This window comes from Chiloscyllium punctatum, chromosome 7 (genome assembly GCF_047496795.1).
Source record: "Chiloscyllium punctatum isolate Juve2018m chromosome 7, sChiPun1.3, whole genome shotgun sequence".
NCBI classification, from domain to species: Eukaryota; Metazoa; Chordata; class Chondrichthyes; order Orectolobiformes; family Hemiscylliidae; genus Chiloscyllium; species Chiloscyllium punctatum.
Window position 1 is genome coordinate 97,776,706 of NC_092745.1, and position 14,893 is coordinate 97,791,598.

Here is a 14,893-nt window from a genome sequence, read left to right on the forward strand (position 1 = left end):
GGGAAGATGCTGCATGCAGTCGAATAGAGTAGAGTAGAGTAGCTTTTTATTTGTCATTTCCACCATATACAACTGATACAGTAAAAATGAGACAGTGTTCTTTCAGGACTGAGGGTGCTACATGTACAGCACAAACTGCATAATCGTACACAGTATAAAGTGCATAAGAAGTACAAAAAATGCAAGTTATAGTATAAAAGAAGAATGATAAATAATAGACGCTTTTCTAGCACCAATTTGAAGTCATGCAAAGGATTTCAGATGGGAACGAGTCCGATCATACTTTGGGGAAGAAATTGTTGCACAGCCTGGCCATGAGAGACCGAATGCTCCGGCATTTTCTGCCAGATGGCAGGAGGGAGAAGAGTTTGAGTGAGGGGTGTGTAGGGTCTTCCACAATGCTCTTAGCCTTTTGGATACAGTGTGTTGTGTAAATGTCTGTAATCGAGGGAAGAGAGACCCCGATGATCTTCTCAGCTGTCCTCACTATCCGTTGTGGGGTCTTACAATCTGAGATGGTACAATTGCCAAACCAGGCAGTGTTGCAGCAGCTCAGGGTACTCTCAATGAACCCTCTGTACAATGTGTTGAAGGTGGGAGGTGGGCTTTCCTCAACCTATGCAGAAAGTAAAGATGCTGCTGGGCTTTCTTGGCTATGGAGCTGGTGTTGAGGATCCAGGTGAGATTCTCCACTAGGTATACGCCAAGAAATTTGGTTCTCTTCACGATCTCCAAAGGAGAGCCGTCAGTGTCCAGAGGAGAGTGGTTACTCTGTGCCGTCCTGAAGTCAACAAGCATCTCTTTCATCTTGTCCACGTTCAGAGACAGGCTGTTGGCTGTGCATCAGTCCATTAGCTGCTGCACCTCCTCTCTGCATGCTGACTCATTATTCATGCTGATGAGACCCCTAACAGTCATATCATCAGCAAACTTGATGATGTAATTCGACCTGTGCATCGCTGCACAGTCATGTGTCAGCAAGGTGAACAGTAGTGGATTGAGCACATAGCCCTGGGAGGGCCCCGTGCTCAGTGTGATGGTGTTGGAGGTACTGCTGTGAGTCAGCAGTACTAACCACTGAGCCACTGTGCGAGGATAGGATAGGGTGAGTGGGTCTGGGTAGGTTGCTGTCTAGAAGGTTGATGTTGACTTGATGGGTTGAATGGCCTGCTTCCACGCTGTAGGGATTCTATGATTCTAAATGCTGGCATTCCAGAGCTGCCTTACCTGGCTGCACACAGTTTAGTGGATGCAAAAACTGTCCCCGATCTGGACTGACTGCGGTTTAGTAAGAGGATTTAGATCATGACCCTCTGGGGAGAAGCAGAGAAAGAGTATGTGCGAGATTGCAGAGAGTAGATTAGGGTTCTTAACTTGGCAGGTTAGAGAAGGCTATTGACCCTGTTTCTACGCTGTTGGGCATTCCTCCGAAACATGGAGACTACACTGACCCAGGTGGCAACCCTGACCAGAATGGTAGCATCTGGTGGTCCTGGGAAATGTGGAGGGCCCTCCTCTACACCACCCCATCCACCAGGACCTCCAAATCCCTGTCCATAGAGCAGTATCACAATTTGCTCTTGCCTGTCATTGCATCCACTAAACTGTGTGCAGCCAGGTAAGGCAGCTCTGGAATGCCAGCATTTAGAATCATAGAATCCCTACAGCGTGGAAGCAGGCCATTCAACCCATCAAGTCAACATCAACCTTCTAGACAGCAACCTACCCAGACCCACTCACCCTATCCTATCCTCGCACAGTGGCTCAGTGGTTAGTACTGCTGACTCACAGCACCAGGGACCCGGCTTTGATTCCAGCCTCAGGCAACTGTCTGCGTGGAGTTTGCACATTCTCCTCATGTCTGTGTGGTTTTCGTCTGCGTATTCTGGTTTCCTCCCATGGTCCGAAGATGTGCAGGTTAGGTGGATTGGCCATGCTAAATTGCCATTGCGTCCAGGGATGTGTAGGTTTAGGTGGAAATGCAGGGTTACGGGGGTTGGGTCTGGATTGCATGTTCTTCGAAGGGTTGGTGTTAACTCAATGGGCCAAATGTTCTGCTTCCACACTATAGGGATTCTATGATTTTATCCATTTCTATTCTATGAATTGAACCTAGCTCCCTGGCGCTTTGAATGCTAACCACTGAGGCACCGTGTCACTCCAAACTTCTCTGGGTACAGAGCAGCATTTTAGAGATGACACCATGTCAGGGATGCTGGTCTCTTCTGGGATATCCAGGTAATGAGTTCTTTCAGCTACAACCATCAGAAGAATTGGGTTAGTATTGCATCAAATGAGAAGGATATCATAGAGGCCAGATATGTTGTTAAAGAGGCAAGTTTGGGATGGCTGCACCAAAACCCATGGAGAGAGGACTTCTGAAAATCAATGCAATTGATGCCTTTTACTTGAATTGAGTATCAATCGTGTGTAGCTATACTATACCCTTTGCACTATCGATAAAGAAGTATGGTTTATGGGGAGGGGTGATCTCAAAATGCTGGATGAAGGAGATTATTGTTGTGCAACACTCTAGACCACTGAGAAATGAAGGTCATCTAAAGCGAGGCACTCAAATTCTAGCAACAGGCAATACTTGGGACTTAAAATGTAACCCATATGGGAGTAAAATCCTCAATTATTCATAAATATCAGTCATTAATGAACGAACTACTTTAAAATACTTAACTCTCCATTGTCTGATTGAACTGTGTGTACCTAACAAATACCTGATATTAAATATGATAGGAAGGATTTTAAGGCCAAACCTGCTTCTGAGTATTTGTTATTTTGTAACCTTGTAACACTATAAGTTGATAAGTGATTCGGAGTTAATATTTTACCACTAGATGTCTGCAGTACATTTCATGATATTTTATTTACAAGGTATGTGCAAAACACATAAAAAACTGTACTTTTTACTTTGACTCTTTCAATCCAGTTTTAAGCTTTTGAATGTTTTACTTTGATTTCTGAGTGAATACTGTTGATTCCCACACTACTATTCCAGTGGTGCACCACCCATCAGCCATGTATTCATCTAGCTGAGTACTGCAACTGGCAAATAAACTGTTGGACCTCATGAAAAATGGAATGTGTTTTATAGTGTTTAGTGATTGATAGTATCTCATTTCTACATTTCATTTCAAAATAACAATATTTATAGTTAAAAAGTAAAATGTTGAAATTCTAACAGTTTCCTTTTTTTCATCACCAAATAATCGATTATGCACCCAGAAAATCCATGACTTGTATTAGACGATCTATTATTTGTGACACCCTTATAATACACTACAGCTGCATAAGGACAGTATTATTTAGTATCAGTGGCTCTGCACTCTCACTTACACATGCAAGGGAGGTGTTTGGAAGTGAGCAGCTCCACAGTATTTAAGAATAGTTTATTAAGCTGAACTGTAAGCTGTATGTAGAAGAGGGCTTGAGATTGACATGTTTGGGATTAGTTCGGCCCTACATTTTTCAGAGGTCGTCTCCATGGATCTCAGAGGCTGTGAAATAAATGGGCCTTGCTTTAGCAGCTGGCCAAAAGTATGAAACCAATACATAACATTTAATTCCACTGTCTGCATAGGGAGAACACAGATTATTCAGTTATTTGATTAATACAGGAATGAGTTTCTACTTGACCAAAACTATTGTGCTCTATTAATCATTTGACCTTTATTTTGAATAAAAGGTTTTGGGAGGGAAAAGAGAATAATTTACATGGCAGAAATACTGTCTCAGTATATCTTGGACATGAGATCAGCCATAAATTGGAGAAGAAAGAAATGATAAATCAGTGGTTAAAGAAGAAGTCTCAATGTCAAGACATTTTTTATAAATTAAACATTAATGAAGAATTAGGATTCCCCTTAGTGTAGTTTTCTTCATGTTTATTTCTGCTGATTAAAATATGTGCATGCATTTTTGTTTAATTAGTGTAGTTCACTGGCCTCACTGGGGAGGAGAGTGGTGGGGGCAGGTGTTGGGGTTATCTAGCTATTGGGTATGACCATTGCACCAAGAAATTAACAAGCTAACACTGAAGCACCCTGAGTTACTGAAAAAACCCTCTAACATTAATTCAGCTATTTCACACTATCATCCTTAATATGTCCTCTCTGTTAGTTTCCCTTATTATTTCATCATCAGTAATCACACAAAACAAAAATAGTTGATAAATTGGCAGAAATAATCAATCAGACTGATCGCAGTTATTACTAATAGTTTGTTGTCTTTTACAGTACATTGTGTTATGCTTTAAATACTAGAAAAGGAGCTCTGCCAATCTCGTTAGCAATAAGTAATGAAGAAAAAATATTTCTTTCAGGGATTCATGATAGGGAGTGACGATTTATTAAAAGAATACAACCAATGTGCCCAGTAGACATGTTTGAGTTACTGACTCTCTGATATCACAATGGTTTGATGTGAATGATTGGGAGCAGAGTGACAAGGATGTTTTTAACACTCGGTACTATGTAATGAGGATAGACTGACAGAATCTGCCTTGTTCATGCTAGGAAAAATATGATATGGCGTGATTCAAGTTTTTAAAATGCCACAAGGTAGGGATAACGCAGATGAAAGCAGGTTATTTAACTTCAAATTTGATTGTCGTTCTACAGCACTCGAGTACAAAATTGACAAGCCTCAAGCAAGAGATTAGAAAAAAAATTGCGTTTTCCCTATAGACTTGTAGATATGTAGAACAGATTCCTATCAAAAGTAGTTAACATTATGTTGATTAAATACTATAAAAAGACCAGGATAAAATACCTAATTGTGAAAGAGATTGAATTTACATGAATATGTATATGATCAAATAACGACAGTTCCAAGAAGTGATATGGGACATATTTACTTGGGACCAAAGGAACAGGTCAGGACTTGAGAATGGTAGACAGATATCCTGGTGGTTTTGCTCAACAGTCTTTGGACTTAAGTGAAGACAACACTGAAATTCCTTCTCGTGGAAATAATCCAAGTTTTATTTGGCCCTTGAAGCAGATTGAATAACTTGGGGAGAATGTAGGAATGTACATCCGGATATTTATTTCAGGTCTATTGAAAGAAAGTCAAATTAGTGGAGTGCACATTTCAAATGATTCTCACCCTAAGGCTTATATTGATAGAAAATAGATTGCCACTGGGATATTAGTACTTTGTATATGTTAACATATTGTTGAATATAGCTATTCATGATATTAAACTTGTTTCTAGTTTACCTCTGGCTAGGCCAAGGTTTTCAATGTTACAATGCTATTGCCAGTTTGCTGTGACTGAACTAAGAAGAACTGCTGGCTTATTCCAATGTACAGTGTGACAACTGCTCAAGTGTGTTTGGTGCATTGAACATTGCCTGTTCCATTTAATGTCGACTGAGGTAACTTTGAAAAACAACATTCAAGTAGAATTAATTTCCACAGAAGCAGTAGCTGTCTTGGTTTCATATAAGATAAAAATAATGAATGTTTGAAGGCTTTGGAACACTCTTACTATGAAAAAGGGGCTATATAAATGCACATTGTTATTGCTATTGTTATATTCCAAGCAGTGGCAACCTAAAGGGATGCATGACTACCCTTTTCATAGAGTTTCACATGGCTTCTCATTGGATTCAATTTAAGCGCTGGCTTCTAAGATTTATTCTGTAATTCCAGCAACACAACAATGCAACATTTCCTTTGTGACGATTCTTATCTAGCAGTGTTAGCAGGCAAGTAGTGGAACATGTTATAATACATTTTAGTTATAGAGAGTCAGTGTTAAGGTTCACTATATTTCTAATGTGGTCGAGGGTTGAAATACGTAAACTTTCCAACATGATTTTCAAACACACTGGCATTATCAGTAAGATAAGGTGGATGTTAATGGGGAAAAAGCATTTATGTAGTCAAGATGACAAACTAATAATGCAAAGGTTTGCAAAACATGCAGAATATTGACATTATAACTGATAATCTGAGCACAGTTGTAAGGGTTAAGGTTTCATTGTCTCATCCCTCTTGAATGCTGGAAGGAAAAAAAGAATTGTGGCCCTGAAGAAGTGAAACACAAGGCTTTAAGTTGATGAGAAGATGACTGTGCCCTGGTTCACTGCCATGTTTCAGTGGGTCTTGTTGCATCAGTGTCTGTGCTCCTTTAACAATATGAATTGTATTTCTATTTCAACAAGCTTAATATTTTCCCCATGTCTGACATGCTTTTCATATTCACTAAGTATGGGATGTTGTACTCCAAAGATGCTTCTTTGATGATTTTTTTTCTTCTCTCTCTGCAGCCTGTTCTGCTATCAGCACCAATTAAAAGGGAGGGGGAATCTCCCACAGCATCGCCAGTCTCTGCAGACGACACTCATCATTCAGACAGATATCAGGTGGGATTGGGGGAAGAACAGTATCCATTGACTGTTCTCAGAACCCAGGTGTAAAGTGATTTTTATGCATTTCCAGCCAATGTTCCAACTATTTTGATTCTTTTAAAGGGGAAGAGCTGTCATTATCAGGACATCTATTCAAAAAGAATCTCATCAACAGGACAGAATTTATATTGAGTGTGTCACCAATAGGATTCACTTTACGATCAGGGCTTCATTCAAATGGAAAATCTCATCAGCAAAGCCTATGTTAAATGGGAATTTTCAGTAGCAAGATCCTTTTTTAGAAATCACAATCTTACAATAAGTAAAAGTAAAAAGAGCTTCCGGAGTGAATACCGTGAATGTGCAGCAATGACCTCAATATGAGTCATATGCAGTTATCATTTCTTCCAAAAAAAGACAAAAGAATGTGATATGTCCTGAAATGTTGCAGAGACTTCATCGTTGTTTGTCAGACAGCACAATTCATTTCCTACCACAAGATCTCAAGGATTAGGTTGAATCTGGTTGACTCTTAAATACCCCTGGAATGGCCAAGAAAGCCACTCAGTTGTAACTAATAATGTCACAGTCAGATAAAAGGAATGAAACTTGATGCACCACCCAACAACAACCAAGGCACTAGAAATGACTATAATGCATGCAGTCCCATCGACCTTCCAAAGTCCTCCCAACATCTGTAGGTTTTTGCCAAGATTGGGAGAATTATTCCCTGGACTAGTCAAGCATAGCTTGGTGTAGAGTTTGGAGTAGCTGTAAAACTCTACACTTGGTGTGGAGATTCATAGAATAGAATCCCAGCAGTGTGGGAACAGGCCATTCAGCCCATCAAGTCCACACCACCCCTCCGAAGAGCATCTCCCTGTCCCACCCCATCCCTGTAACCCTGCATTTACATGGCCAATCCACCCAACCTACATAACCATGGACACCACTGGACATATTAGCTTGGCCAATCCACTTAATCTGCACATTTTTGGACTGTGGGAGGAAACCCACACAGACACTGGAAGAAAGTGCAAACTCTACATCGTCGCCTGAGGCTGAAATCAAACCCAGGTCCCTAGTGCTGTGAGGCAGCGGTCCTAACCACTGAGCCAGCAGTCTGCCCCAACACTCATGGAATCGTACCTAACAATGTCCCAGATATTATCTTCACAATCCTGTTCTACTGACAGCACAGGTCCACCAGAGATGGCAGCAAACTGGCATACAGTTGTGACTTTTTGCTGATTCCCACCTAAACCCTCAGCTGGAAATTCAGTTCTCCACCATGTTCTACATGGAGGTTGAACTGAGGGTGACAAAGGCACAGAATGTACTTTAGGTAAGGAATTTCAATGTCTAAAACCAATACAAGCTTGGTAGTAACTGAGCTGAGTCCTAAAGGACATGGCTGCTAGACTGGACTTATGGCAGGTGGTGAGGGAACCAATAGTTGGAAAGACTTGCTTGACATCATCTTTGCAGGTCTACCTGGAGCAGATGCACATGCCCAAGACTAGCTTTGCACTCCTGACATATTCAGTCATGAATGGGGGTGGACCATTTAAACAATTCATAGGAGGAGGAGACTCCAAATAAATGCCCATATCTTCAATGAAGGGGGAGCCCAGCACATTTCACCAGCCCAGGTAAGGAAGATATCTTCAGTATGATGTGCCAAATTCATGATATTGTGGTCTCCTAATGAGATCTGGAGTGTCTCAGATTCCAATCTTCAGCCAATTCCATTCACTCCGTGTGAAATCACAAAAGGGCACGAGATACTGCAAAGTTTATGGGCCCTGATAACATTCTTGTAATAATACTGAAAACTCGTGTTTCAGAATAATCATGCCCCATGCTAAGCTGTTCCAGTACAGCTATAACACTGGCATCTACCTGACAATGTGGAAGATTGCCGAGGTATGTCCTGTATACAAAAAGGAGAAAGTGAGGACTGCAGATGCTGGAGATCAGAGCTGAAAATGTGTTGCTGGAAAAGCGCAGCAGGTCAGGCAGCATCCAAGGAGCAGGAGAATTGACGTTTCGGGCATGAGCCCTTCCTGAAGAAGGGTTTGCGCTTTTCCAGCAACACATTTTCAGCCCTGGATACAAAAAGCAGAACAAGTCCAACAGACTAATACTGCCCAATCAGATTACTCTCAATCTTCAGAAAAGTGATTAAAGTTGTCAATGACAGTGCTATCAAATAGCACTTACTCAACAATTATCTGCTTGCTGATGTACAGTTTGGATTTGCCAAGTGCACTGAACTCCTGACCTCATTACATATAGGACCAAAAGAATTGAATATAAAAAGGAATTTCCTTGGTATCAAGGCAGCATTTTATCTCATACAGCATTAAGTAACTCCAGAGCCAAAAAGAGTAATGTTGGAAAAGCACAGCCGGTCAGGCAGCATCCGAGGAGGCTGAGAGATAAATGGGAGGGGGGGGTGGTGGAGTTGGAAATGTGATAGGTAGCTGAAGGTGGGGCAGATGTGATAGGTCAGAGTGAAGGGTGGAGCGGATAGGTGGGAAGGAAGATAGACAGATAGGACAGTTCAAGATTGCTCTTGATGTAGTCTCCTCTACACTGGGGAGACAGGACGCCAATTTGCAGAACAATTCAGAGAACATTGCCAGGACACATGCACTAAACAACCCCACTGCCCCGTGGCTGACCACTTCAACTCCCCCTCCCACTCTACAAATGATATCAAGTCCTGGGTCTCCTCCACTGCCAGATGCTACCCACCTGACACCTGGAGGAAGGATGCCTCGTCTTTCGCCTTGGGAATCTCCAACCACACAGGATCAATGTCAATTTCACCAGTTTTGTATTATCTCCTCCCCCCCACCTTATCCCAAATCCAACCCTCCAACTTGGCACCGCCCTCTTGAACTGTCATAGAGATGTACAGCATGGAAATGGACCCTTTGGTCCAACCTGTCCATGCCGACCAGATATCCTAATCCAATCTAGTCCCACCTGTCAGCACCCGGCCCATATCCCTCCAAACCCTTCCTATTCATATACCCATCCAAATGCCTCTTAAATGTTGCAATTGTACCAGCCTCCACCACATTCTCTGGCAGTCCATTCCATACACATACCACCCTCTGCGTGATAAAGTTACCCCTGGAGTCTCTTTTATATCTTTCCCCTCTCACCCTAAACCTATGCCTTCTAGTTCTGGACTCCCCGACCCTAGGGAAAAGACTTTGTCTATTTATCCTATCCATGCCCCTCATAATTTTGTAAACCTCTATAAGGTCACCCCTCAGCCTCAGCTCCAGGGAAAGCAGCCCCAGCCTGTTCAGCCTCTCCCTGTAGCTCAGATCCTCCAACCCTGGCAACATCCTTGTAAATCTTTTCTGAACCCTTTCAAGTTTCACAACATCTTTCCGATAGGAAGGAGACCCAAATTGTCCTACGTGTCCATCTTCCTTCCCACCTTTCTGCTCTGCCCTCCTCTCCGATCTATCACCATCACCTCCCCCTTCATCGACCTATTGCATTCCCAGTTACCTTTCACCACCTCCACCCCCCCCTTCCATTTATCTCTCAGCCCCCTGGGACCCTCCCCACATTCCTGATGAAGAGCTTAAGCTTGAAACATCAACTCTTCTTCTCCTCTGATGCTGCCTGACCGGACAGAGTTTCACAAACTTACGAAGAAATAGGAGCAGGAGTAGGCCATTTGTTGCCTCAAGCCTCCTTTGCCATTCAACAAATGGTAGTGGATCTTTTACCTCAATGCCATTTTCATGCCCTATCCCCATATGATGTCTTGACATCTTCAATGTTGAGAAATGTATTGATATAGATTGATAATGCCTTGTGCATGCTCAGTGACTGAGCTTCAACAGCCATCTGGACAGCTAATGCTGAAGATTCATCATTCTTTAAGTGAAGACATTCATCATCTAAGTCCTAAAAGGACTAGCCCATATTCTAAGACAATTCCCTGTTTTTGGACCCCTGCAACCAGAGGAAAGAGCCTTCCTGTAGCTACCCTGTCAAGCCATGGAAGAAATTTGTAAATTTCAATGAGATCCTTTCTCATTCTTCTGAGCTCAGAAGAACAGCCTCGTCATTGTTTCTCTTAGAACAACCCTCAACCATGTGGCATCAGTCTGATAAACCTTGGTTGCACTCACTCAATGGCTAGCATATTCTGCCACAGGAGACCAAAACCATACACACCATCGATGTGTTGTCTCAATAAGGCTCTGTAGCTGGATGAAAATTGGGCAGCTCCATGTGAACATTCATCCAGTTGCCTAAAATGATATGCCCTAGCACCATTTGAAATGAAGTTGGACTCATGTCTCCACTTGAAGTTAGACTGGACCATGCCATCATGGGCAAGGTAAGGCAATAACTAACCATTGCATAAAGTAACCTCTGCTGTTTTGAGTCATAATCTTGTGGTGAACTGGGTAGCTACATTGAGGAGTTGTGAACAGGAATTCCCAGTGAAGGAAGCAAAAACGGAAAAAAAATAGGGTTTTGCAATGGAGGAAAAAATATCCTTTAAAAGAATGCTTAAATAGTGCATTGTTTCTTGTTTTTCGTAGCCAGCAAAACTGTAAAAATAATGTTGTACAATAAAAGCATTATGTGAAAGCCCATTTGGATCACATAAAAGTCCTATAGGCTTAAGAAGATTGGTCAATAAAAATAGTCATTATAATTAAAGAAAAGAGCTTTAACATAGACAGGCTCTCGACACTAAACAAAGTTTTCATAATTTTTAATTACAGCGTTAAGCTTAAAACCAAAAAGAAAATCTTTAAGCATTTATTTTCCAATTTCTTCTAACCCAGAGGCTTTAACTTATCCTGATATATTGCTCCTCTGGCATCAATAGCTCTCCATTATTTTGATCAAGCAACCATTCATATGTTAACTTGGGTGGTGAGTTTTAGCAAGCTATTCAATCACAGGGATCATCATAGTCAAACTGATCTGTTCTCAGCCTTACTTCACACATGAGCTCTTGGATAATGATAAAGATCCAGAAGCAGGGTTGATTTACCTTTCTGATAAGAAATAAAAGTTATTATTACAGCAAATAATGATGATGATAAAGTGCTTATTTGGTGGAGGCAAAAACTGCCTTACTTGCTTAATATTATCGTGTTTATAAAAAACATATGAACTAAGCACAGAACTATCACATTTTTACTTGGCAGAATTTTAGCTGTCAAATAAAAAGATGAGAAAATAAAATGTTTCTTGGTGTGAAGTTGGAACATCACTGAAGTAATGTTAATTCTTTTGTTTGATTTCAAAATGAATTATTGTAAAAATAGATTTATCATACTTTGCTCATTTATTGCAATTACAATTTTGTGTAAATATTCATATTCCACTTTTTGTGTACTGATTTGTTTGTGCCTGTTTCACGTCACAGATACTTAAAAGAAAAATGACATCAACAAAGCTAAGAAGTGTTTACTCCTCTTGCCACATGAGTGATCAGTGCAAAATCCCATCACTATATTTAAGCGTCTCCAAAACACACTGTCAGAAAATGCACACAAACTGTTTTCCTCACTTAACACATACTCCACATTTGCAACTTATTCAAGATCAAATTTTAATTGGATCAAGTTTTAGGCAAAGGTTGATCAAGCCATTTCTAAAAGGCCTTAGCTGCGTGCATGGGTAATGCGGCAAGTCAACAGACTGAAATATACAGGATTTGGAGCTGCCAGTGTTGGACTGGGGTGTACAAAGTTCAAGATCACACACCAAGTTATAGTCCAACAGGTTTATTTGGAAGTACTAACTTTCGGAGCACTGCTCCTTCATCAGGTAGTTGATGCTCCAAAAGCTAGTGCTTCCAAATAAACCTGTTGAAATATACAGGCTTTCGGTATACAGAATGGTCAGCTTCCTACTGCTTTACCATGGAGAAACGATATGAAAAGTTATGTAGTGATGAGCAAAGAGTCCCCACCCTACTGACAGTTCTATCTCTCTAGATTTCATAAGTGAGCTAAGACTGGCTGGTCAATTATCAACTGTCCTGAAACCTGCCTAACTTAGTATCAAGCTTATCTGCGCGCTTGGGGGTTAATTGGGATATGGATTGCCATTGCTGGCATATCATTTTGGAGATACTTGAATTCAAAAGAAATCTCACTGGGTGGTCATCTTGACCTTAAAGGGCTCATTTACTTCTGAGATGTCCCCCTCATCTCCCCAAAAAGAGGACAGTCCACGTAAGGAAAGCAACTCTATATTGTGCTCCCTCACTGCAATAATTTAGTAAATGTCTGACCTTTACTTATTTCTGTGTTATTGCACTTCCCTTCCTCCATTAATATAAATTCAGTAAATTGTCAATCTCTTAATGTGGATTTTTTTTGCTTTTATTGATGATGATATTACATATAATATAAAAAAGTTTGTGATTTATGTTGTAACTGTTATTCAAACTGAAACTGCACCTTTTGGTTATGCAATGAGAAAGTTAAATTTTGTTTACACAGAAGAAAAAAGGAGAGTGACAATTCTATCCCAGAACAATAACAAATACAAGTGAAGAGGGTATTCTTATAATTATGCAATTGGTCCTTGAGGACTTTCCTCTACCTGCTTGATGCTCAGCAATTACAAAACAAATTATTTTTCAGAGATTCCATTTCATTGAAGAGGCCAACATACTGCACTGAAAACTCTGCTCACATTCTGACAACTAAGACAAATTATAGAACAGCACCTGAGACACTCCACAATATTCTAAAACAATATTCAACCTTCTTAATAAAACAATTCACAACATAATTTTTTAAACAAAGTCTGCTTACCTAATGTCTCAGTGTCAGTGAATTCTTTAAAAAGTTTCAGAATTTGGATGTGCACTTTCACCATACCCTATTTGTAAATCACGTTTAATTAAAATCAATCTATTAGTTACAAGATAAATTGTTTACAGACAAATAGTCTAACAGAATTGAAAACTGTACCTCCAGTCATTTTCAGTGGCAAAAGATCAGATAGGAGAACAGTTGATTTTATTTTACGTGGTGAGTGGTTGTTATACTTAGGAAAGGCAAATAATAAAGTATAGAATGGAGACAAGTTTTCAAGCAATTATTTACAGAATTGTACATTACAAACATGCTCTGCCTAACCAAACAACATTAGTTTAATGAATCCCCAGTTATACCCACCACTTGCATTCAATTAATTGTAATTAATTATTGTGATTTTGAATGCACTGCTTGAAAGGGTGGTGGAAACAGCATGAAAAGGAATTAAATTGCAATTCTTTATGGAAAAAAAATGGGTATGTGGGACTTATGGATAGCTCTGTTGAAGAGCTAGTACTGGCATGATGGGTTGAATAGCCTCTTGTGTCCTGTATGCTTTATGATTCTATTCCTGCAGTGAAAAAAAAAACCTTGTGCCCACGAACTAATTGTTGTTTGAGTATCTCAGCAAGTGATTATTGGATCCTTACTCTTCTAATTATAAATAGTTTGGATAATTGACATTCTCATGCAGTTGATGAAAATGTGTGCTTTACTGGTTGTGCTACCATTATCCTCCTTACGCTCAGAGGAGACATGAATGCCCAAGAATCTTCCTTTCATGAGGCCGCCTTTCAATAACTTGTTTTCCGTTGTCTTACGTTTGTTTGCTTTTCTCAAGTTTTTTTTCCACTTCAGGCTGTTGAGTCATTTATGTTAAAATGTTGCCTAATTGTTCACTATGCAGGAAAAATAATAAGCATATCTGCTGCTCATAGTCTATAAATGTGGCCTTGTCAATATTCTGAAAACAAACAAATAAATTCTGGTTCTCAGTATTTTCCTTGTACAATGATGGTTGGATGCTGCTGAATTTATGATTTTACAGGTATGCTCGCAAAACAGCTAATGATTGATGCTAAATAATACACAACATGGATGTCATTCCCACTTTTTGAATACCGCACTACTGTTGATGTGAAATGATTATTCTTCAGGTTATATGGGCATGATAAGTGGGTGTACCCTTCATTCAACATTAAGTCATCATAATCTCACACATTTTGCTGGGGTGATGCTTGTAAAATGAGGACATTTTATTTTTAAAAATTAGTATGGTATATATTGCCATCAAACATGATTTCGAAAACTGTTACAGCCCACTGGAGCAGTGTGTAACATCATCTAAACTTCATCTGAAGTTCCTCAATTGAATCTTGTAATTTACTCAGATTAATATTCATCTGTGCTTAAAAAAAGCAGAAAACTAGTTCATCTTTTGGATTTTAAAAAAAATGTCACATTAAAAGCTACTTATTGTCCACTGACAAATATTAGCTATCTTTTCCCCAGTTCCAATGAATGGCTATTCATAAAGTAAATCCTATCCAGTCTAAGCTTGGCTAGATAAGAATACAAAGTTGATGAAGATTTTTTTTCCCAATTATATGTGTAGCTGATCAAAACTGACTTTGTTTCCTTTAAGTTTTTAATGCATCAAATATGTTAAATCAATTCCATGTAATGATTGGGC

At 40.0% G+C, this 14,893-nt stretch overlaps 1 protein-coding gene across 6 annotated transcripts in view; it reads left to right on the forward strand.

Annotated features, from left to right (window-relative positions):
- rnf220a (ring finger protein 220a) overlaps positions 1-14,893 on the forward strand; it is a 516,853-nt gene that overhangs the window by 368,300 nt on the left and 133,660 nt on the right. For all 6 annotated transcript variants that reach the window (XM_072574407.1, XM_072574406.1, XM_072574410.1 and 3 more), the window contains one exon: positions 6,287-6,382. In XM_072574407.1, the coding sequence (XP_072430508.1) occupies positions 6,287-6,382 (96 nt within the window). The remainder of the gene's footprint in view (positions 1-6,286; positions 6,383-14,893) is intronic.